At 55.9% G+C, this 24,061-nt stretch overlaps 1 protein-coding gene across 2 annotated transcripts in view; it reads left to right on the forward strand.

The window, feature by feature from the left end:
- ccdc30 (coiled-coil domain containing 30) overlaps positions 1–24,061 on the forward strand; it is a 178,871-nt gene that overhangs the window by 37,505 nt on the left and 117,305 nt on the right. Inside the window, exons 6-8 of one of the 2 annotated variants that reach the window (XM_070860240.1) lie at positions 1,556–1,639; positions 4,709–4,862; positions 6,557–6,628. In XM_070860240.1, coding sequence (XP_070716341.1) covers positions 1,556–1,639; positions 4,709–4,862; positions 6,557–6,628 — 310 coding nt within the window. The remainder of the gene's footprint in view (positions 1–1,555; positions 1,640–4,708; positions 4,863–6,556; positions 6,629–24,061) is intronic. The other variant, XM_070860241.1, reaches the window with a different exon arrangement.

The following is a 24,061-nucleotide window of genomic DNA, read 5'->3' on the forward strand; positions in this document are numbered from 1 at the left end:
AAGGTCTCAGCCATTTCCACATTTCCCATTATTAAATCCCCCTTCTCATCTTCTAAGAGACCAACATTTACTTTCGTCAGTCTTTTCCGTTTTATATATCTGTAAAAGCTTTTACGATCTGTTTTTCTGTTTTGCGCAAGTTTACTTTCGTAATCTATCTTTCCTTTCTTTATTGCTTTCTTAGTCATTCTTTGCTGTCGTTTAAAATTTTCCCAATCTTCTAGTTTCCCACTAACCTTGGCAACCTTATACGCATTGGTTTTTAATTTGATACTCTCCTTTATTTCCTTGGTTATCCACGGCTGGTTATCCCTTCTCTTACCGCCCTTCTTTTTCACTGGAATATATTTTTGTTGAGCACTATGAAATAGCTCCTTAAAAGTCCTCCACTGTTCCTCAAATGTGCCACCATTTAGTCTGTGTTCCCAGTCTACTTTAGCCAACTCTGCCCTCATCCCACTGTAGTCCCCTTTATTTAAGCACAGTACACTTGTTTGAGACACTACTTCCTCACCCTCAATCTGCATTACAAATTCAACCATACTGTGATCACTCATTCCGAGAGGATCTTTTACTAGGAGATCGTTTATTATTCCTGTCTCATTACACAGGACCAGATCTAAGATAGCTTGCTCCCTTGTAGATTCTGTAACATACTGTTCTAAGAAACAATCCCGTATGCATTCTATGAATTCCTCCTCAAGGCTACCCTGTGCGATTTGATTTGACCAATCGATATGTAGGTTAAAATTCCCCATGATTACTGCCGTTCCTTTTTCACATGCCTCCATTATTCCCTTGATTATTGTCTGCCCCACCGTGAAGTTATTATTTGGGGGCCTATAAACTATGCCCACCAGTGACTTTTTCCCCTTACTATCTCTAATCTTCACCCACAATGATTCAACATTTTGTTCATTAGAGCCAATATCGTCTCTCACAACTGCCCTGATATCATCCTTTATTAACAGAGCTACCCCACCTCCTTTCCCTTCTTGTCTATCTTTCCGAATTGTGAGATACCCCTATATGTTTAATTCCCAGTCTTGGCCACCCTGCGACCACGTTTCATAGTACAGGGAATGCTGACAGTTTCACCGTTAGTACAACCGCAAAATCCGGGCCTCTAAATGAGCTTTAAGGCACTTTAAACTACCGTGAGGTTGTTGGCTCTCAATGCGTGGGTCTCGTGCAGTTGATCATGTTATTCCAGTAACAATAAGACACCAGGTACTTGGGTCTCTGGATCTGTCATTGGAATTATCCCTCGGCCTGCAGGAGACTGGCAGAAAACTTCAAATGTAAATCCAGGTGAGAGCCGCAGAGTGGTCAGTTTGGGATCACATCGCTAGAGCAGCAGCAAGCCACAACTTAAAAGGGCTGTAGAAGATAGCAGTTCACTCCAAAAGGGCTAACTGGCTCTTAACTTGAGGTTCAAACATACCTTTAATTTTATCTTTAATGTTGTGTCTGTTGTTTCATTATTATTAGTTGTAATTTCTATCTTCTTCGATTTTTCACTTTTACTTGTAACTTTTTACCATTCTTTCAAAAGGATCCTTTATCACAACCTTCGAGTCCATGGAAGAAGCTGTTTGGGGTCCGTCAGCAGGCACACAGTGTCTCCAAAGATGTAGCCGTATGTCTCACCTACTTTCCGCCCATGGCCAGACTGTACCTATAATGTACTGGCTACGTCTGTACAGAACAAGGCAGCAAAACACACACATACAGCTATTGTAAACTAAAATATTCTCATTGCAGAAATAATGTTTTCCCCTCTTATGAATTCCAACATCTGAAACAAAGACTTGCAGTTATATGGCACTTTATCTTGCTGCTGAACGCCTGAAAGTGGATTATTTTGCAGTGCATTAACTATGGGAAATCACGGCAGCCATTCTGTACCAGCAACATCCCGCAAAGAGTTACTAGCTGTTTGTATATTGGTTTAATGGTGTGCTAGTTCCGCTTCTCTTGTTTTTTTTAACTGGGTCTTTCCATGTGATGGCCTTCCATCCTCTATCCTCCATAAATCAGCTCATCCAAAACTCTGCTGCCGTATCCTATCCTACTTTGGGTCTTGGACCCACATTCAAAATTCTCAAATTTGCCGTACAGATCTCTTTCTCTAACATCCTCTAGCCCAAACCCCCTCCCCCTATAAACTCGCCGCCTCTCTGACTGTGGCCTCTAGTGCATCGCCCCTCCCTCACCCCACAGTTGGCAGTTATGCCTTCAACCACAAAGGTCCCACTCTGTAATTTCCTCCTTTAAATCCCCTTCAGCTCAATGCCTCCCTCTTCTCCTATAATACCCTCCTTAAACCCACCTCTGACCAAGCAGTTGGCCACCCCTCCTAATCTCTCCTTGGCTTGCCGTTTTTCTCAAGGATCTGATGCACATTAGGGTGTTTTTGGATGTGAAAAGTGCTATATACATGCAAGCTGCTATTTCAAAAGTGACCTTTAGAAATATAAATATTTTGATGTAGAATGCAGTGAGTTAGCATTTGAATGCTGGCAGGAAAGGAAAAGGAAATGAACCTGTGTTCTCTCACTCTGGTGCCACCTGTTCCAATACACAGCACCATTGTGCTGCAACAGATGCCAAATGTTGGGCTTTCAGTATGTTGAGTTTAAGAAGTCATTTTTTGCCCTCCTTTTTCACCCTTCACTTACAAATTGACTCCATGCTGGCACGGTGCATTGCATATTTGCACAAATCACTCATTGGTATCTCACCCAAGAGGCCATTCTGTATCTGTGAGCCTAGACAGAGAGCATTGGCAGTTTATTTAACTGAGGCCATTGCAGTCAAACCGGATCCTATCCTCAGACAATACTCGTATGCGCACAACTTTCAGCAGGAGCCACTGAATAGCGATCAAGCGAAGGAACCCTAGTTGATATTTTTCTTTCCCCCCCCCCCCCCCACCCTTCCTCTCGAGCACTCAGGTACTGAATCTAATTGTAGCACCCAACCCCTGCCCCACCACCCTAGCTGGGATCAGTCAACTCCGCATGGATCAGGGATCAACCATAGAACCTTACTAGTCAGTATGGCTTTGTTCCAAACTGCAAAGTGCCTTTACCAATGGAGCATTTGGGGAACTCTGTAGTTTGGTGACTACTGACAGACAATACTGCTTTAGATTTCTGTCACAGCCATTTTCCTGCTATAACCCAAACTCGTCTTAGCAATTTAGTTGGATTTTTGCTATTTAATCAATTGTGAAGGAACGATGTCTGAACGCATCTTTTCTTCACATGGGAGAGCAACAGCTGGAATGAGCAGCCAGTAAACGGTGTTTGAGGCTAGGACATTAGCCTAATTTAAGAGACAGCTTGATGCTGTAATGGGAAGATTGTAGGGTTGTTATTTTGGAAGGATGAAATCAAATCGTGCAAAGGTCTACCATTGTTTGCAGCCATCTTGTAATCTTGTTGGATTTTGCACACAAATTGCAAGTGTGCCCCATGCAATAAAGCTGTTTTATGGGACATTGTGGATCTTTGAACTGCCTTGCTCTGTCTGAGACTTGGGCTACCCTGGAACTCCAACTGTACTTACATTACTTATCAGGTCCTAGCATGTCTTCTGCAGTAACCTGATTCTGCATGTAAGGAACTACACACTTCCTTTTAACTCCCTCTTCCCTGCTCATTCCCTAACGGACCAAGAGTGCCAGTCAAACACCAGTACTGACCAACTGAGGATGGGGTAAATGGCCTGATTCTAACATGATACTTCATGCAATGTGAGCTATAATCTAGGTTTTAAGGTTATATTTGCTGCATGTGCTCTTCCTACAATTGTTATATTCATACTTTATCTGGTTAAATTGAGCTCATGGAGAACATGCAAAGAGGGTTGGAGCAAAAAGGAATACATTGTGTTGTTCTGAATTTCTGACTTGCATGGCAAAAATTTTCTGTTTGTTAATAAATTATCCATCTCCCTATGATGGCATGATTGAGATTCAAAACTCTCTGTGAATACACCTTCTACCAATTCATGGCACAGAATGTCCATGGCTTTTCCTCCATGCTTGTTTCCCCCCCACCCCCCCCCCAATTTTCTCCCCTCACCTCCTGGAGACTTCTTGGGCACTTGCAGTTTCCTGGGCACAAGCAGCTCACCTGTATCACATCCAAATGCCCATTTTCCATGTGTGAGTCTACACCGTGACTGTCAGTAGAGAGTATTTCACCATGGAGGTGGCATCTCCACTGATTCCCAAGCCACTGCTCACCGCCATCCACATTCCCGCATTTTCCAGCAGGGGTCATTGGATAATGATCAGAAGTGGGAGCTTTGTCTGAATGAGGCAGAGTAGATTTATTCTTCCTCTAGTTCCTGTACCTGACCTGGAAGCTCTGGATGCTAACACTAGGCATCCAAAATGGAATGCATTTGACTCCCCAGCACAAACATCCTTCAGCTTGAGCACAAAATTTGTAAACAGAAAATAAATCAGATTTAATAGTAACTGACCTGGTTCTAAGTGGCAGAAGTTCAAACTGCAAAATGTGGGTTCAGTACTCTGGTGTTAGACTGCTACTGATATTTGGTACTCAGTGACGTTTCTCAGGTTTTCTCTGCACCTTGTCTCTCACTCTGTGTTGATCCCTCTTATCAACAGTCCATGGGGTCCTTATGCATTGTAGCTGTTCATTTTTGACACTTTGTTCTGTATCACACACAGACTCATGGAGAGGACCTGGAGAAAGAGAGGAAGGTACGCGAACGAGCAGAGCGAGACCTGGATGAGGCAGCACGGCGGTTACAAATGGCACACGAGGAGATCCGTCGACTATCAGATGAACTGGACATGGAGAAGAAAATGCAGAGCGACAATGGTGAGTGAGGGTTAGATTACTGCTCTCAGCTTTCTCTTCCACCATCGGCACCACAACATCTGGGAGAATTGTCAAAAAACATCCGGTAAAACAAAAAGCTCGCTCATGATGGCACCAAACTTTCCTAATAAAATGTTATATCAGTGTCTTTCCCTACCACTAGTAGTCATACCAGTGACCATATTTTCCTCTGTTCGGTAATGTTAGTGTGACAAAAATTAAGTATTTTTTTAATCTAGTTTTGATTTGGAGGCTGTGGCTTTAAACCCAGTCACATTACACAAACAGTTTAGAAACTGGCTACTATTCAAATTCCTGTACCAAGCTTATTTTGATACAGTTTTACGTTTTTGTTGGTTACAGGCTGGATAGAAGAATAATTTAAACCTAAACTATGCTTTGTGATTTTAGTTAATTTCCATAAGGAAGCATAACACTGCGGATGCTGGAAATTTGAAATAAAAACAGAAAATGCTGGAAATACTCAGCAGGTCAGGCAGCATCTGTGGAGAGAGAAACTGAGTTAATGTTTCAGGTCGATGACCCTTTTTCAGAACCCATAAAGCAATTTTCCATAAGGCAACAGTTCCTTTTAAATATGATTGGTCAGATATTCAAAATACAGGAAGTATTAATAATTCTCTTTTTTCCCTGAGCTTTGTTGAAATCAAAGAGTCAACTTGGAGATTCATTTAAAAGAAGGAATCAGTTAGTCTGAAACTCCTGAAACAGAAAAATCAGTTTGATATTTCCAAGAAGTAATTTAGATTCATTAGATTCCCACACTAATGAGAGATTCAAGCGACAGAAACACAGGAAGGAACTTTCAGCTTTGGCAGGGGCTTTATTAATAACTGCTTCACACTGACCATATGCTTTTAAGGCATGATCAGTGATCACTCCAAAAGGACAATAAAAAGGGGAAGCCAAGTCTGAAATGTAATCGCTAAACTGATATTTGACTTCTGCCCCTACTGTGAATCTTAATCCTGGGAAAATCAGCACGTTGAGTATTCCTGTCTTTTTACTGCTCTAGACTCTAGCAATACATCCAATCTAATTTCAGCCTGGCTTTCTTTTGTTATAACCCTTTCTGATATATCATTCCTAATATAAACATTGTTTATTATGGCTTCCTTGATTCTACAGTATCAAGAACACTGTCTCTATAATGTGATATTCCCATAGTTCCCAAGCTAAGTTCTATAGGCAGCGTGCTGGGGTAGGGGTATTACTGTATTTTGATCATGTTTCTTCTTCAGCTCCCTCAATGGAGCAGTTGGTAAAATCAACAGCTCACTGAGCCTTACACACCAGAAGACACCTGTCCAAATCCTCGGGTCACTCGAGGCACTAGCATTGGTCTCCATGCCTCTGGGATAGGGCGGGGAAAGTATGTGCAGTGAACTCTTGCTGGAAAGTGCATTTCTGTGGACATCAGGTGAGAACAGGATCAGCTTAGCTCTGATGCCTTTCCAATGTGAATAGCTTGTTGACACAGTGTCACACACAAAGTATGAGCACGTGGGTGAGGCATTGGCGTGTGACAGAATCTTGACATCTTCAGGAGAAAATGAATAATAATCATCTCCAGGTGTCTCAGGCTGTTTCCCACTCAGAATTTTACCAACCTATTTGCATACATTGTGTGCTTTAAAAAAAAAACATCTGGCTGTATCTTCTCTGTCATTCAGACCCAGCTCTTCAAACTGCTTGTCATGAGATCAAAACACTCAAGGAGGAGGTGTCTAAGCTGATAGAGAGCGGTATGTGTAACTCCCACTTTTTAGCTCATGGGACTTTAATGGTGGTCTCATTCATTTTCAGCAATATTTATACCAGCTGGCTTTAAAATTTATGTTTTGTGCCAGGCAGCCATTTAGGTTAATTCCTAACTGCTCCCCCACCTTTTTGTGGACTGCTTGCTACCTCACATCTTTGTTGTGCTTCAGCAATCTGAATGGTCTTGGTTGTTGCCCTCTCCTTTACTACTGACCGTCCTGCTTCATGATCATCCGTCGGTTGTTCACAGGTCAGTGGCAGTCGGACTCATGCCGTCTATTTAAGATGGTGGCTAAATACATGACGCTAATGTGCCCTCCCTTCTATTTGGGTTATTAGTAGTTTCCAACATAGTGGAACTACAGACTTTACATCAAGCTTATGTTACCCCTATCCGGTTAATTAACTTTTCCCCTAAATTTTGCAATTTTTAAAATTATTTTTAAAATTCCTTCCTGGGTTGTGGGCGTCTCTGGTAAGGTCAGCATTTATTGCCCATTACTAATTGCCCTTGAGAAGGTGAGGCGCCTTCTTGAACCGCTGCGGTCCATGTGGCGAAGGTACTTCCACAGGCTGTTAGTTAGGGAGTTCCAAGATTTTGACCCAGCGACGATGAAGGAACAGCAATATATTTGCAAGTCAGGATGGTGTGTGACTTAGAGGGGAACTTGGAGGTGATGGTGTTCCCATGCGCCTGCTGCCCTTGTCCTTCTAGGTGGTAGAGGTTGCAGGTTTAGGAGGTGCTTTTGTAGAAGCCTTGGTGAGTTGCTGCAGTGCATCTTGTAGATGGTACACACTGCAGCCACGGTGCACTGGTGGTGGATGCACTGTGTACCATCTACAAGATGCACTACAGCAACTCACCAAGCGGGCTGCTTTGTCCTGGATGGCTTTGAGCTTCTTGAATGTTGTTGGGACTGCACTCATCCAGGCAAGTGGTGAGTGTTCCATCACAGTCCTGACTTGTGCCTTGTAGATGGTGGAAATGCTTTGGGGAGTAAGGAGGTAAGACACCCTGCAGAATACCCAGCCTCTGAGCTGCTCTTGTAGCCACAGTATCTGTGACAACATAAGATGCACATAGTGTATGTTCAAGACAGGGCAGAAGTAGCCATTTGGCGCAAGGCTTTGCCATTGGCAATTAAAATACTACAGGGTACCGGAGTAGTCCCAAAGCCTTCTAAAGCCAGGGTACTGACATCATCTTTCTCTGCTTCTGAAGTTGCTGTGCCTTGACCCTAGGTGGGCCATTGCACTTTCCATGGGTTGCAGAGCGCAAGCTCTTCTGCAATGTTGGCCAGATCAGAGTTCAGTTTTCCTCACAATGCTTCCAACTTCATAGGCAAGTCATGTTTAAAGATCTTTGTTCTCCTGTCAGATCTCCCTATTAGGCTATTGGAGCTCATTTGTAATGGGGTGTAGTCAGGTGCCAAGGAAGGCCTTTAAAAAGCACCTCAGAGTTAATCCATGAATGGGCAATAAAGGCTGGCCAGCTCCAAAGATATAGGATGCGTTAATTTGCAACACCTAAAGCTCTGATTGGGCCCTCTTGATGACCAGTCCTGATTGCCGATTGATCCCCTTGGAGGATAAGACACACCCTGCAATTTCTCTTTGCAAAGTGTAATTCGAGCCATTCTGACGGCCTACTCTCGACAGAACAGAACTCACTTGGAACAAACAGGGCTCAGTCTCACGGGTTAAGATCATCTCCCACCCCCCACAAGTTACTGACTTTATCCCCCCTCCCAAGTGCCGAACTCCCCGCCCCCCCCGCACCCAGCACAAGTTCCTGACCTTCTCCCACCGCCCTGCCCCGGGTTCCTGACCATCTCCCCCTGCAAAAGTTCTTAGTGCACAAATTCATGACCTTCTCCCCCCAACAAGTTCCTGACCTTAACCGCCATTCCGCCAACACCTCCATAGCTGGGGCATTGTGTGTGGGTCACGGATTGTTAACAGGTTTAATGGGTATGAAGTGAATAGTGATAGTGTCCGGATTTCGGCCCATCTAACCATCTGGATCATGTTCTCGCACTCAAACCCCTTTGGACCTGGATCACGTTCTTCCACCATCCTCACTGTGCTCCCTGTACTTATTTCCCCATTTCCACCCCCGAACAAGTTCCTGACCGCCTCTCTTCCCCCCTCCCTCCGATCACCCTCTTTCCCCAGAATCTCTCCTCTCACTCTCTCCTCGTTTCCGTCTCTCTCCATTTTCCCCCTCTCTTTCCCCGCACCGAATCTCCCTCTCTTTTCCCCGCCTCCCTTTGTCTCCCCTTCTCAGCTCTATCTCTCCGTCTTTCTCCCCCATCTCCTTCTCCCTCCCCCATCTCCCTCTTTCTCTCTTCCGCCCACCCCCCCCCCCCGGGCTCCCCTCTCTCTCCCCTCCATCTCTCTCTCTCTCTCTCTCCATCACCCCCCGCCCCGATCATCCTTTCACGCTCACCCCATTTCCCTCCCTTCCCATCTCCCTCTCTCTTCCTCCCCTTCCATCTCCATGCCCCTCTGCCCCTCTTCCCCCCCCCCCATCTCCCTTGCCCCCCCCTCCCTCTTCACCCCTCCCACTTCCCCTCCCTTGTCTCCCTCGCCCCCCCCCCCGTCTCCCTCTTTCTCCCCTCCTGTCTCCCTCCCCCCTCCCGTCTCCCTCCCTCCCGTCTCCCTCTTCCCCCCCCCCCCCACGTCTTCCTCTTCCCCCCCCCCCGTCTCCCTCTTCCCCCCCCCCCATCTCCCTCTTTCTCCCCCCTGTCTCCCTCTTTCTCCCCCCCCCGTCTCCCTCTTTCTCCCCCCCCCGTCTCCCTCTTTCTCCCCCCCCGTCTCCCTCTTTCTCCCCCCCGTCTCCCTCTTTCTCCCCCCCGTCTCCCTCTTTCTCCCCCCCCGTCTCCCGCTTTCTCCCCCCCGTCTTCCTCTTTCTCCGCCCTCCATCTCCCTCTTTCTCCCCCCCCCCCTTGTCTCCCTCTTCCCCGCCGCCTCCCTCTTCCCCACCCCACCGTCTCCCTCTTTCCCCCCCGTCTCCCGCTTCCCCCCCCCCCGTCTCCCGCTTCTCCCCCCCGTCTCCCTATTCCCCCCGTCTCCCTCTCTCCCCCCATCTCCCTCTTCCCCCCCCCATCTCCCTCTTTCCCCCCCCCGCCTCCCTCTTCCCCCCCCGTCTCCCTCTCCCCCCCCCCGCCTCCCTCTCCCCCCCCGCCTCCCTCTTCCCCCCCCCCGTCTCCCTCTTCCCCCCCCCGTCTCCCTCTTCCCCCCCCCGTCTCCCTCTTCCCCCCCCCGTCTCCCTCTTCCCCCCCCCGTCTCCCTCTTCCCCCCCCCCGTCTCCCTCTTCCCCCCCCCGTCTCCCTCTTCCCCCCCCCGTCTCCCTCTTCCCCCCCCCGTCTCCCTCTTCCCCCCCCCCCGTCTCCCTCTTTCCCCCCCCCCGTCTCCCTCTTTCCCCCCCCGTCTCCCTCTTTCCCCCCCCCCGTCTCCCTCTTTCCCCCCCCCCGTCTCCCTCTTTCCCCCCCCGTCTCCCTCTTTCCCCCCCCCGTCTCCCTCTTTCCCCCCCCCGTCTCGCTCTTTCCCCCCCCCGTCTCCCTCTTTCCCCCCCCCGTCTCCCTCTTCCCCCCCCCGTCTCCCTCTTCCCCCCCGTCTCCCTCTTCCCCCCCCCGTCTCCCTCTTCCCCCCCGTCTCCCTCTTCCCCCCCGTCTCCCTCTTCCCCCCCGTCTCCCTCTTCCCCCCCCCGTCTCCCTCTTCGCCCCCCGTCTCCCTCTTCCCCCCCGTCTCCCTCTTTCCCCCCCCCGTCTCCCTCTTCCCCCCTCCCGTCTCCCTCTTCCCCCCCCCGTCTCCCTCTTTCTCCCCCCCCCCGTCTCCCTCTTTCTCCCCCCCCGTCTCCCTCTTCCCCCCCCCGTCTCCCTCTTTCCCCCCCCCCGTCTCCCTCTTTCACCCCCCGTCTCCCTCTTTCACCCCCCGTCTCCCTCTTTCACCCCCCGTCTCCCTCTTCCCCCCCCCGTCTCCCTCTTTCCCCCCCCCCGTCTCCCTCTTTCACCCCCCGTCTCCCTCTTTCACCCCCCGTCTCCCTCTTTCACCCCCCGTCTCCCTCTTTCACCCCCCGTCTCCCTCTTTCACCCCCCGTCTCCCTCTTTCACCCCCCGTCTCCCTCTTTCACCACCCGTCTCCCTCTTTCCCCCCCCCGTCTCCCTCTTTTCCCCCCCGTCTCCCTCTTTTCCCCCCCGTCTCCCTCTCCCCCCCCGTCTCCCTCTTTTCCCCCCGTCTCCCTCTTCCCCCCCCCGTCTCCCTCTTTCTCCCCCCCCCCGTCTCCCTCTTTCTCCCCCCCCCGTCTCCCTCTTTCTCCCCCCCCGTCTCCCTCTTTCTCCCCCCCCGTCTCCCTCTTCCCCCCCCCGTCTCCCTCTTTCTCCCCCCCCCCGTCTCCCTCTTTCTCCCCCCCCGTCTCCCTCTTCCCCCCCCCGTCTCCCTCTTTCCCACCCCCCCGTCTCCCTCTTTCACCCCCCGTCTCCCTCTTTCACCCCCCGTCTCCCTCTTTCCCCCCCCGTCTCCCTCTTTTCCCCCCCGTCTCCCTCTCCCCCCCCGTCTCCCTCTTTCCCCCCCCCCCCCGTCTCCCTCTTTCCCCCCCCCCCCCCGTCTCCCTCTTTTCCCCCCCCCCCCCGTCTCCCTCTTCCCCACCCCCCCGTCTCCCTCTTTCCCCCCTGTCTCCCTCTTCCACCCCCGTCTCCCTCTTCCCCCCCCGTCTCCCTCTTCCCCCCCGTCTTCCTTTTCCCCCTCGTCTCCCTCTTCCCCCTCTTCCCCCTCTTCCCCCCTCGTCTCCCTCTTCCCCCCCCGTCTCCCTTTTCCCCCCTCGTCTCCCTCTTCCCCCCTCGTCTCCCTGTTTCCCCCCCTCGTCTCCCTCTTCCCCCCCCGTCTCCCTCTTCACCCCCGTCTCCCTGTTTCCCCCCCCCGTCTCCCTCTTCCCCCCCGTCTCCCTCTTCCCCCCCCCCGTCTCTCTCTTCCCCAACGTCTCCCTCTTCCCCCCCGCCGTATCACTCTTACCCCCCCCCCCCCGCCGTCTCCCTCTTCCCCCCCCCGTCTCCCTCTTCCCCCCCGTCTCCCTCTTCCCCCCCCCGTCTCCCTCTTCCCCCCCGTCTCCCTCTTCCCCCCCGTCTCCCTCTTCCCCCCCCCGTCTCCCTCTTCGCCCCCCGTCTCCCTCTTCCCCCCCGTCTCCCTCTTTCCCCCCCCCGTCTCCCTCTTCCCCCCTCCCGTCTCCCTCTTCCCCCCCCCGTCTCCCTCTTTCTCCCCCCCCCCGTCTCCCTCTTTCTCCCCCCCCGTCTCCCTCTTCCCCCCCCCGTCTCCCTCTTTCCCCCCCCCCGTCTCCCTCTTTCACCCCCCGTCTCCCTCTTTCACCCCCCGTCTCCCTCTTTCACCCCCCGTCTCCCTCTTCCCCCCCCCGTCTCCCTCTTTCCCCCCCCCCCGTCTCCCTCTTTCCCCCCCCCCGTCTCCCTCTTTCACCCCCCGTCTCCCTCTTTCACCCCCCGTCTCCCTCTTTCACCCCCCGTCTCCCTCTTTCACCCCCCGTCTCCCTCTTTCACCCCCCGTCTCCCTCTTTCACCACCCGTCTCCCTCTTTCCCCCCCCCGTCTCCCTCTTTTCCCCCCCGTCTCCCTCTTTTCCCCCCCGTCTCCCTCTCCCCCCCCGTCTCCCTCTTTTCCCCCCGTCTCCCTCTTCCCCCCCCCGTCTCCCTCTTTCTCCCCCCCCCCCGTCTCCCTCTTTCTCCCCCCCCGTCTCCCTCTTCCCCCCCCCGTCTCCCTCTTTCTCCCCCCCCCGTCTCCCTCTTTCTCCCCCCCCGTCTCCCTCTTCCCCCCCCCCGTCTCCCTCTTTCCCCCCCCCCGTCTCCCTCTTTCACCCCCCGTCTCCCTCTTTCACCCCCCGTCTCCCTCTTTCCCCCCCCCGTCTCCCTCTTTTCCCCCCCGTCTCCCTCTCCCCCCCCGTCTCCCTCTTTCCCCCCCCCCCGTCTCCCTCTTTCCCCCCCCCGTCTCCCTCTTTTCCCCCCCCCCCCCGTCTCCCTCTTCCCCACCCCCCCGTCTCCCTCTTTCCCCCCTGTCTCCCTCTTCCACCCCCGTCTCCCTCTTCCCCCCCCGTCTCCCTCTTCCCCCCCGTCTTCCTTTTCCCCCCTCGTCTCCCTCTTCCCCCTCTTCCCCCTCTTCCCCCCTCGTCTCCCTCTTCCCCCCCCGTCTCCCTTTTCCCCCCTCGTCTCCCTCTTCCCCCCTCGTCTCCCTGTTTCCCCCCCTCGTCTCCCTCTTCCCCCCCCGTCTCCCTCTTCACCCCCGTCTCCCTGTTTCCCCCCCCCGTCTCCCTCTTCCCCCCCGTCTCCCTCTTCCCCCCCCCCCGTCTCTCTCTTCCCCAACGTCTCCCTCTTCCCCCCCGCCGTATCACTCTTACCCCCCCCCCCCCGCCGTCTCCCTCTTTCCCCCCCCCGCCGTCTCGCTCTCCCCCCCCGCCCTCTTTCCCTCCCCACCGTCTCCCGCTTTTCCCCCCCCCCCGCCGTCTCCCTCTTTTCCCCCCCCCCCCCCGCCGTCTCCCTCTTTCACCCCCCGTCTCCCTCTTTCCGCCCCCCCCGCCTCCCTCTTCCCCCCCCGTCTCCCTCTTTCCCCCCCCCGTCTCCCTATTTCCCCCCCCCCGTCTCCCTCTTTCCCCCCCCGTCTCCCACTTTCCCCCCCCCCCGCCTCCCTCTTCCCCCCCCCCCGTCTCCCTCTTCTCCCCCCCCCCCGTCTCCCTCTTCTCCCCCCCCCCGTCTCCCTCTTTCCCCCCCCCCCCCGTCTCCCTCTCCCCCTCCCGTCTCCCTCTTCCCCCCCGTCTCCCTCTTCCCCCCCCCCGTCTCCCTCTTCCCCCCCGTCTCCCTCTTCCCCCCCCCCGTCTCCCTCTTCCCCCGCCATCTCCCTCTTTCCCCCCATCTCCCTCTTTCCCCCCCCCCGTCTCCCTCTTCCCCCCCGTCTCCCTCTTCCCCCCCGTCTCCCTCTTCCCCCCCCCGTCTCCCTCTTCCCCCCCCCGTCTCCCTCTTCCCCCCCCCGTCTCCCTCTTCCCCCCCCCGTCTCCCTCTTTTCCCCCCCGTCTCCCTCTTCCCCCCCTCCCGTCTCCCTCTTCCCCCCCCCCCGTCTTCCTCTTTCCCCCCCCCCCCGTCTTCCTCTTTCCCCCCCCCCGTCTCCCTCTTCCCCCCCCCCCGTCTCCCTCTTCCCCACCCCCCCCGTCTCCCTCTTCCCCCCCTGTCTCCCTCTTCCACCCCCGTCTCCCTCTTCCCCCCCCCGTCTCCCTCTTCCCCCCCCATCTCCCTCTTCCCCCCGTCTCCCTTTTCCCCTCTCGTCTTCCTCTTCCCCCCTCGTCTCCCTCTTCCCCCCCCCGTCTCCCTCTTCACCCCCGTCTCCCTGTTTCCCCTCTCGTCTTCCTCTTCCCCCCTCGTCTCCCTCTTCCCCCCCCCGTCTCCCTCTTCACCCCCGTCTCCCTTTTCCCCTCTCGTCTCCCGCTTCCCCCCCGTCTCCCTCTTCCACCCTGTCTCCCTCTTCCCCAACGTCTCCCTCTTCCCCCCCCCCCCCGCCCCACCGCCTCACTCTTTCCCCCCCCCCCCGTATCCATCTTCCCACCCCCCGTATCCCTCTTACCCCCCCCGTCTCCCTCTTTCCCCCCCCGCCATCTCCCTCTTTTCCCCCCCCGCCGTCTCCCTCTTTTCCCCCCCCCGCCGTCTCCCTCTTTCCCCCCCCCGCCGTCTCCCTCTTCACCCCCCGTCTCCCTCTTTCCGCCCCCCCCCGTCTCCCTCTTCCCCCCCCCCGTCTCCCTCTTTCCCCCCCCCCGCCTCCCTCTCCCCCCCCCGCCTCCCTCTTCCCCCCCCCGTCTCCCTCTTCCCCCCCCCCGTCTCCCTCTTCCCCCCCCCCGTCTCCCTCTTCCCCCCCGTCTGCCTCTCCCCCCCCCCCGTCTGCCTCTCCCCCCCCGTCTCCCTCTTTCCCCCCCCCGTCTCCCTCTTCCCCCCCCATCTCCCTCTTCCCCCATCGTCTCCCTCTTCCCCCCCGTCTCCCTCTTCACCCCCGTCTCCCTCTTCACCCCCGTCTCCCTCTTCACCCCCGTCTCCCTCTTCACCCCCGTCTCCCTCTTTCCCCCCTCCGTCTCCCTCTTTCCCCCCCCCGTCTCCCTCTTCCCCCCCGTCTCCCTCTTCCCCCCCACCGTCTCCCTCTTCCCCCCCCCCCCCATCTCCCTCTTCCCCAACGTCTCCCTTTCCCACCCCCCCCCCCACTGCCTCACTCTTTCCCCCCCCGTATCCCTCTTCCCACCCCCCGTATCCCTCTTACCCCCCCGTCTCCCTCTTTCCCCCCCCCGCCGTCTCCCTCTTCCCCCCCCCGCCGTCTCCCTCTTTCCCCCCCCCCCCGCCGTCTCCCTCTCCCCCCCCCCGCCCTCTTTCCCTCCCCGCCGTCTCCCTCTTTCCCCCCCCCCCGCCGTCTCTCTCTTTCCCCCCTCCCGCCGTCACCCTCTTTTCCCCCCCCGCCGTCTCCCTCTTCCCCCCCCATCTCCCTCTTTCCACCACCCCCCGTCTCCCTCTTTCCCTCCCCACGTCTCCCTCTTTCCCTCCCCCCCGTCTCCCTCTTTTCCCCCCCCACCGTCTCCCTCTTTCCCCCCCCCGTCTCCCTCTTTCCCCCCCCCGTCTCCCTCTTTCCCCCCCGTCTCCCTCTTTCCCCCCCCCCCGCCTCCCTCTTTCCCCCCCCCGTCTCCCTCTTTCCCCGCCCGTCTCCCTCTTTCCCCCCCGTCTCCCTCTTCCCCCCCCCCCGTCTCCCTCTTTCCCCCCCCCGTCTCCCTCTTTCCGACCCCGTCTCCCTCTTTCCCCCCCCCCGTCTCCCTCTTTCCCCCCCCGTCTCCCTCTTCCCCCCCCCCCCGTCTCCCTCTTTCCCCCCCCCGTCTCCCTCTTCCCCCCCCCCCGTCTCCCTCTTTCCCCCCCCCGTCTCCCTCTTTCCCCCCCCCGTCTCCCTCTCCCCCCCGTCTCCCTCTCCCCCCCGTCTCCCTCTCCCCCCCGCCTCCCTTTCCCCCCCCGTCTCCCTCTTCCCCCCCCCCTCGTCTCCCTCTTTCCCCTCCCCCCGTCTCCCTCTTTCCCCCCCCCTCTTTCCCCCCACCCGTCTCCCTCTTTCCCCCCCCGTCTCCCTCTTCCCCCCCCCGTCTCCCTCTTTCCCCCCCCCCGTCTCCCTCTTTCCCCCCCACGTCTCCCTCTTCCCCCCCCCCCGTCTCCCTCTTCCCCCCCCCGTCTCCCTCTTCCCCCCCGTCTCCCTCTTCCCCCCCGTCTCCCTCTTCCCCCCCGTCTCCCTCTTCCCCCCCGTCTCCCTCTTCCCCCCCGTCTCCCTCTTCCCCCCCGTCTCCCTCTTCCCCCCCCGTCTCCCTCTTTCTCCCCGTCTCCCTCTTCCCCCCCGTCTCCCTCTTTCCCCCCCCCCCCCCGTCTCCCTCTTTCCCCCCCCCCCGTCTCCCTCTTCCCCCCTCCCCCGTCTCCCTCTTCCCCCCCCGTCTCCCTCTTCCCCCCCGTCTCCCTCTTCCCCCCAGTCTCCCTCTTCCCCCCCGTCTCCCTCTTTCCCCCCCCCCATCTCCCTCTTCCCCCCCCCCCGTCTCCCTCTTCCCCCCCCCCCGTCTCCCTCTTCCCCCCCCCCCCGTCTCCCTCTTCCCCACCCCCCATCTCCCTCTTCCCCCCCCACCCCGTCTCCCTCTTTCCGCCCGTCTCCCTCTTTCCCCCCGTCTCCTTCTTTCCTCTCCCCATCTCCCTCTTTCCTCCCCCCATCTCCCTCTTCCCCCCCCCCCCATCTCCCTCTTTCCCCCCCCATCTCCCTCTTTCCCCCCCCATCTCCCTCTTTCCCCCCCCGTCTCCCTCTTTTCCCCCCCCCCGTCTCCCTCTTTCCCCCCCCCGACTCCCTCTTCCCCCCCGCCGTCTCCCTCTTTCCCCCCCCCCCCGTCTCCCTCTTCCCCCCCCCCCGTCTCCCTCTTTCCCCCCCGTCTCCCTCTTTCCCCCCCGCCTCCCTCTTCCCCCCCCCCGTCTCCCACTCCCCCCCCCCCCGCCTCCCTCTTTCCCTCCCCGTCTCCCTCTTTCTCCCCCCCCGTCTCCCTCTTTCTCCCCGCCCCCCGGCTCCCTCTTCCCCCCTCCCATCTCCCTCTTCCCCCCCCCCCCCGTCTCCCTCTTTCCCCCCCCCCGTCTCCCTCTTTCACCCCCCCGTCTCCCTCGTTCCCCCCCCCCGTCTCCCTCTTCCCCCCCCCCCCGTCTCCCTCTTTCCCCCCCCCGTCTCCCTCTTTCCCCCCCCCCGTCTCCCTCTCCCCCCCCCGTCTCCCTCTTTCCCCCCCCGTCTCCCTCTTTCCCCCCCCCCGGTCTCCCTCTTTCCCCCCCCCGTCTCCCTCTTTCCCCCCCCGTCTCCCTCTTTACCCCCCCCCCCGTCTTCCTCTTTCCCCCCCCCGTCTCCCTCTTTCCCCCCCCTCGTCTCCCTCTTTCCCCCCCCCCGTCTCCCTCTCCCCCCCCCCCGTCTCCCTCTTTCCCCCCCCCCCGTCTCCCTCTTTCCCCCCCCCCGTCTCCCTCTTTCCCCCCCCCCGTCTCCCTCTTTCCCCCCCCCGTCTCCCTCTTTCCCCCCCCCCGTCTCCCTCTTCCCCCCCCCCCCGTCTCCCTCTTCCCCCCCCCCCGTGTTCCTCTTTCCTCCCCCCCCCCATCTCCCTCTTCCCCCCCCCCCCCCCCCACGTCTTCCTCTTCCTGTACCATGTGGGAACTCGGACGACACCAGTGTTCCTGACGACTACGTGTGCGGGAAATGTAGCCGCCTTCAGCTCCTGACGGACCGCGTTGCGGAGTTGGAGCTGAGGGTGGATTCACTCTGGAGCATCCACGATGCTAATGACGTGAGTAGCACATATAGCGAGTTGGTCATACCGCAGGGAAAGGGTCCACAGCCAGATAGGGAATGGAAGACCAGCAGCAAGAGCAGTGCAAGGAAGGTAGTGCAGGGGTCCCTTGTGGTCATCCCCCTGCAAAACAGATACACTGCTTTGGGTACTGTTGGGAGGGATGAATCATCAGGGGAGGGCAGCAGCAGCCAAGTTCATGGCACTGTGGCTGGCTCTGTTGCACAGGAGGGCAGGAAAAAGAGTGGGAGAGCGATAGTGATAGGGGATTCAATTGTAAGGGGAATAGATAGGCGTTTCTGCGGCCGCAACCGAGATTCCAGGATGGTATGTTGCCTCCCTGGTGCAAGGGTCAAGGATGTCTCGGAGCGGGTGCAGGACATTCTAAAAAGGGAGGTAGAACAGCCAGTTGTTGTGGTGCACATTGGTACCAACGACATACCGTATATACTCGCGTATCATGCGACTTTTGAAGACCTAAATTGTAACCTAAATTTGGGGGGTAGCATGATACGCGAGATACAAAATTTGCGGGTGTGAAGTGCTGGCCAAGATTAGGCTGTTAGGCTGTTAAGCAGACCGTATCCACGCTGAATCTCGGCAGGTATCTCCTGGGCTGGATTGCAGCCTCTATTGTCACTTGTACTGTATCTTTGCTGTGGTCTAGAGATCGCCACCCACAACTCCCTCTGAAGTTTGCTGCATTATTAGAGGCTTTAACAATCAAATCTCCATCTATCTCAGCCCATGCTTCTTTTACCCGCAAACACAGTAGAGGCAAATCCGGAGCCTTCATATTCCCTCCCTTCGTAAATGATTTCTCTCCTTCCATCATCCAGTCATTCCATTTCTTTCTTATATTGTCTTTAAATGGCTTATTAATGGATACGTCAAGTGGCTGAACGACGCTAGTCAAGCCAGCTGGAATGATTGCTATATCGGTGTTCGATTCGCAAACAGCTTTCACAACAAAATCCACTCGATGTTTCATGATTCGGTTGTTAAGGTCTGTATTCGATCGTTGTTATGTGTTAGGGTACTTGTTACTGTTGGGTACTTGTTAAACTTGTTTGAAAGCCTAGCCTAGTGGCATCTGGTATCTCAAAAAAGTGACTCGCATGATACATGAGATATATGATAAAATCATGTTTTGGGGACGAAATTTAGGGGTCGCATGATACGTGAGATCGTAGGATACGCGAGTATATACGGTAGGTAAAAAAAGGGATGAGGTCCTACGAAACGAATTTAAGGAGCTAGGAGCTAAATTAAAAAGTAGGATCTCAAAAGTAGTAATCTCGGGATTGCTACCAGTGCCACATGCTAGTCAGAGTAGGAATCACAGGATAGCGCAGATGAATACGTGGCTTGAGCAGTGGTGCAGCAGGGAGGGATTCAAATTCCTGGGGCATTGGAACCGGTTCTGGGGGAGGTGGGACCAGTATAAACCGGACGGTCTGCACCTGGGCAGGACCGGAACCAATGTCCTAGGGGGAGTGTTTGCTAGTGCTGTTGGGGAGGAGTTAAACTAATATGGCAGGGGGATGGGAACCAATGCAGGGAGACAGAGGGAAACAAAAAGGAGACAAAAGCAAAAGACAGAAAGGAGATGAGGAAAAGTGGAGGGCAGAGAAACCCAAGGCAAAGAACAAAAAGGGCCACTGTACAGCAAAATTCTAAAAGGATAAAGGGTGTTAAAAAAACAAGCCTGAAGGCTTTGTGTCTTAATGCAAGGAGTATCCGTAATAAGGTGGATGAATTAACTGTGCAAATAGATGTTAACAAATATGATGTGATTGCGATTACAGAGACGTGGCTCCAGGCTCATCAGGACTGGGAACTCAACATCCAGGGGTATTCAACATTCAGGAAGGATAGAATAAAAGGAAAAGGAGGTGGGGTAGCATTACTGGTTAAGGAGGAGATTAATGCAATAGTTAGGAAGGACATTAGCTTGGATGATGTGGAATCTATATGGGTAGAGCTGCAGAACACCAAAGGGCAAAAAACGTTAGTGGGAGTTGTGTACAGACCTCCAAACAGTAGTTGTGATGTTGGGGAGGGCATCAAACAGGAAATTATGGGTGCATGCAATAAGGGTGCAGCAGTTATAATGGGTGACTTTAATATGCACATAGATTGGGCTAACCAAACTGGAAGCAATACAGTGGAGGAGGATTTCCTGGAGTGCATAAGGGATGGTTTTCTAGACCAATATGTCGAGGAACCAACTAGGGGGGAGGCCATCTTAGACTGGGTGTTGTGTAATGAGAGAGGATTAATTAGCAATCTCGTTGTGCGAGGCCCCTTGGGGAAGAGTGACCATAATATAGTGGAATTCTGCATTAGGATGGAGAATGAAACAGTTAATTCAGAGACCATGGTCCAGAACTTAAAGAAGGCTAACTTTGAAGGTATGAGGCGTGAATTGGCTAGGATAGATTGGCGAATGATACTTAAGGGGTTGACTGTGGATGGGCAATGGCAGACATTTAGAGACCGCATGGATGAACTACAACAATTGTACATTCCTGTCTGGCGTAAAAATAAAAAAGGGAAGGTGGCTCAACCGTGGCTATCAAGGGAAATTAGGGATAGTATTAAAGCCAAGGAAGTGGCATACAAATTGGCCAGAAATAGCAACGAACCGGGGACTGGGAGAAATTTAGAACTCAGCAGAGGAGGACAAAGGGTTTGATTAGGGCAGGGAAAATGGAGTACGAGAAGAAGCTTGCAGGGAACATTAAGACGGATTGCAAAAGTTTCTATAGATATGTAAAGAGAAACGTAGGTCCCCTGCAGTCAGAATCAGGGCAAGTCATAACGGGGAACAAAGAAATGGCGGACCAATTGAACAAGTACTTTGGTTCGGTATTCACTAAGGAGGACACAAACAACCTTCCGGATATAAAAGGGATCAGAGGGTCTCGTAAGGAGGAGGAACTGAGGGAAATCCTTATTAGTCGGGAAATTGTGTTGGGGAAATTGATGGGATTGAAGGCCGATAAATCCCCAGGGCCTGATGGACTGCATCCCAGAGTACTTAAGGAGGTGGCCTTGGAAATAGCGGATGCATTGACAGTCATTTTCCAACATTCCATTGACTCTGGATCAGTTCCTATAGAGTGGAGGGTAGCCAATGTAACCCCACTTTTAAAAAAAAAAAGGAGGGAGAGAGAAAACAGGGAATTATCGACCGGTCAGCCTGACATCGGTAGTGGGTAAAATGATGGAATCAATTATTAAAGATGTCATAGCAGTGCATTTGGAAAGAGGTGACATGATAGGTCCAAGTCAGCATGGATTTGTGAAAGGGAAATCATGCTTGACAAATCTTCTGGAATTTTTTGAAGATGTTTCCAGTAGAGTGGACAAGGGAGAACCAGTTGATGTGGTATATTTGGACTTTCAGAAGGCTTTCGACAAGGTCCCACACAAGAGATTAATGTGCAAAGTTAAAGCACATGGGATTTCAGGTAGTGTGCTGACATGGATTGAGAACTGGTTGTCAGACAGGAAGCAAAGAGTAGGAGTAAAGGGGGACTTTTCAGAATGGCAGGCAGTGACTAGTGAGGTACCGCAAGGTTCTGTGCTGGGGCCCCAGCTGTTTACACTGTACATTAATGATTCAGACGAGGGGATTAAATGTAGTATCTCCAAATTTGCAGATGACACTAAGTTGGGCGGCAGTGTGAGCTGCGAGGAGGATGCTATGAGGCTGCAGAGCGACTTGGATAGGTTAGATGAGTGGGCAAATGCATGGCAGATGAAGTATAATGTGGATAAATGTGAGGTTATTCACTTTGGTGGTAAAAACAGAGAGACAGACTATTATCTGAATGGTGACAGATTAGGAAAAGGGGAGGTGCAACGAGACCTGGGTGTCATGGTACATCAGTCATTGAAGGTTGGCATGCAGGTACAGCAGGCGGTTAAGAAAACAAATGGCATGTTGGCCTTCATAGCGAGGGGATTTGAGTACAGGGGCAGGGAGGTGTTGCTACAGTTGTACAGGGCCTTGGTGAGGCCACACCTTGAATATTGTGTACAGTTTTGGTCTCCTAACCTGAGGAAGGACATTCTTGCTATTGAGGGAGTGCAGCGAAGGTTCACCAGACTGATTCCCGGGATGGCGGGACTGACCTACCAAGAAAGACTGGATCAACTGGGCTTGTGTTCACTGGAGTTCAGAAGAATGAGAGGGGACCTCATAGAAACGTTTAAAATTCTGACGGGGTTAGACAGGTTAGATGCAGAAAGAATGTTCCCAATGTTGGGGAAGTCCAGAACCAGGGGACACAGTCTAAGGATAAGGGGTAAGCCATTTAGGACCGAGATGAGGAGAAACTTCTTCACCCAGAGAGTGGTGAATCTGTGGAATTCTCTTTCACAGAAAGTTGTTGAGGCCAATTCACTAAATATATTCAAAAAGGAGTTGGATGAAGTCCTTACTACTAGGGGGATCAAGGGGTATGGCGAGAAAGCAGGAATGGGGTACCGAAGTTGCATGTTCAGCCATGAACTCATTGAATGGCGGTGCATGCTAGAAGGGCCGAATGGCCTACTCCTGCATCTATTTTCTATATTTCTATGCTTCTATTTTCCCCCCCCCATCTCCCTCTTTCCCCCCCCCCCCCCCGGTCTCCCTCTTCCCCCCCCCCCCCGTCTCCCTCTTCCCCCCCCCCCGTCTCCCTCTTCCCCCCCCGTCTCCCTCTTCCCCCCCCGTCTCCCTCTTCCCCCTCCCCATCTCCCTCTTCCCCCTCCCCATCTCCCTCTTCCCCCTCCCCATCTCCCTCTTCCCCCTCCCCGTCTCCCTCTTCCCACTCCCCGTCTCCCTCGTTTCCCCCCCCCCCGTCTCCCTCTTTCCCCCCCCCGTCTCCCTCTTCCCCCCCCCCGTCTCCCTCTTCCCCCCCCCCCCGTCTCCCTCTTCCCCCCCCCCCCGTCTCCCTCTTCCCCCCCCCCGTCTCCCTCTTCCCCCCCCTTCTCCCTCTTTCCCCCCCGTCTCCCTCTTTCCCCACCCCCCGTCTCCCTCTTTCCCCCCCCCCATCTCCCTCTTCCCCCCCCCCATCTCCCTCTTCCCCCCCCCCCCCGTCTCCCTCTTCCCCCTCCCCATCTCCCTCTTCCCCCTCCCCATCTCTCTCTTCCCCCTCCCCGTCTCCCTCTTCCCACTCCCCGTCTCCCTCTTCCCCCCCCCCCCCGTCTCCCTCTTCCCCCCCCCCTTCTCCCTCTTCCCCCCCTTCTCTCTCTTTCCCCCCCGTCTCCCTCTTTCCCCCCCGTCTCCCTCTTTCCCCACCCCCCGTCTCCCTCTTTCCTCACCCCCCATCTCCCTCTTCTCCCCCCCCCATCTCCCTCTTCCCCCCCCCCGTCTCCCTCTTTCCCCCACCCACCCCCCCGTCTCCCTCTTCCCACCCCCTCGTCTCCCTCTTCCCACCCCCCGTCTCCCTCTTCCCACCCCCCCGTCTCCCTCTTCCCCCCCCCCGTCTCCCTCTTCCCCCCCCCCCCCGTCTCCCTCTTCCCCCCCCCCTTCTCCCTCTTTCCCCACCCCCCGTCTCCCTCTTTCCCCACCCCCCATCTCCCTCTTCCCCCCCCGTCTCCCTCTTTCCCCCACCCACCCCCCCGTCTCCCTCTTCCCCCTCCCCATCTCCCTCTTCCCCCTCCCCGTCTCCCTCTTCCCACTCCCCGTCTCCCTCTTCCCCCCCCCCGTCTCCCTCTTCCCCCGCCCCCGTCTCCCTCTTCCTCCCCCCTTCTCCCTCTTCCCCCCCCCGTCTCCCTCTTTCCCCACCCCCCGTCTCCCACTTTCCCCACCCCCCATCTCCCTCTTCCCCCCCCCCGTGTCCCTCTTCCCCCTTCCCCCGTCTCCCTCTCCTCCCCCTCCCCCTCCCCCGTCTCCCTCTCCCCTCCCCCCGTCTCCCTCTTCCCCCCCCCCCCCGTCTCCCTCTCCCCCCCCACCCCGTATCCCTCTTCCCGTCTCCCTCTTCCCCCTCCCCCCGTCTCCCTCTTTCCCCCCCCCCAACCCGTCTCCCTCTTCCCCCCCCCCCCCCGGTCTCCCTCTTTCCCCCCCCCCCCCCCCGGTCTCCCTCTTTCCCCCCCCCCCCCCCCCGGTCTCCCTCTTCCCCCCCCCCCCCCCGGTCTCCCTCTTTCCCCCCCCCCCCTCCCCCGTCTCCCTCTTCCTCCCTCCGCCTCCCTCTTCCTCCCCCCGTCTCCCTCTTCCCCCCCGTCTCCCTCTTCTCTCCCCCCCCCTCCCATCTCCCTCTTCTCTCCCCCCCCCCCCCCGTCTCCCTCCTCCCCCCCCGCCCCGTCTCCCTCTTTCTCTCTCCCACCCCCCCCCCCGTCTCCCTCTTTCTCCCCCCACGTCTCCCTCTTTCTCCTGCCCTTTGCAAGCTTTGGGGGAATGCAACGTTTTCAGAGGGTTGTCGGGGCTGGTGTTTGTGCCAGGTGCCAAAGACAATCGTTTCAATCTTCTCAATGTTCAACTGGAGAAAACTGCGGCTCATCCAAGATTGGATGTCGGACAAACAGTGGCGGGGTCAAGAGTGGTGGCAGAGAGCTAAAACTGTGTGT

Source organism: Pristiophorus japonicus, chromosome 18 (genome assembly GCF_044704955.1).
Source record: "Pristiophorus japonicus isolate sPriJap1 chromosome 18, sPriJap1.hap1, whole genome shotgun sequence".
Taxonomy (NCBI): domain Eukaryota; kingdom Metazoa; phylum Chordata; class Chondrichthyes; family Pristiophoridae; genus Pristiophorus; species Pristiophorus japonicus.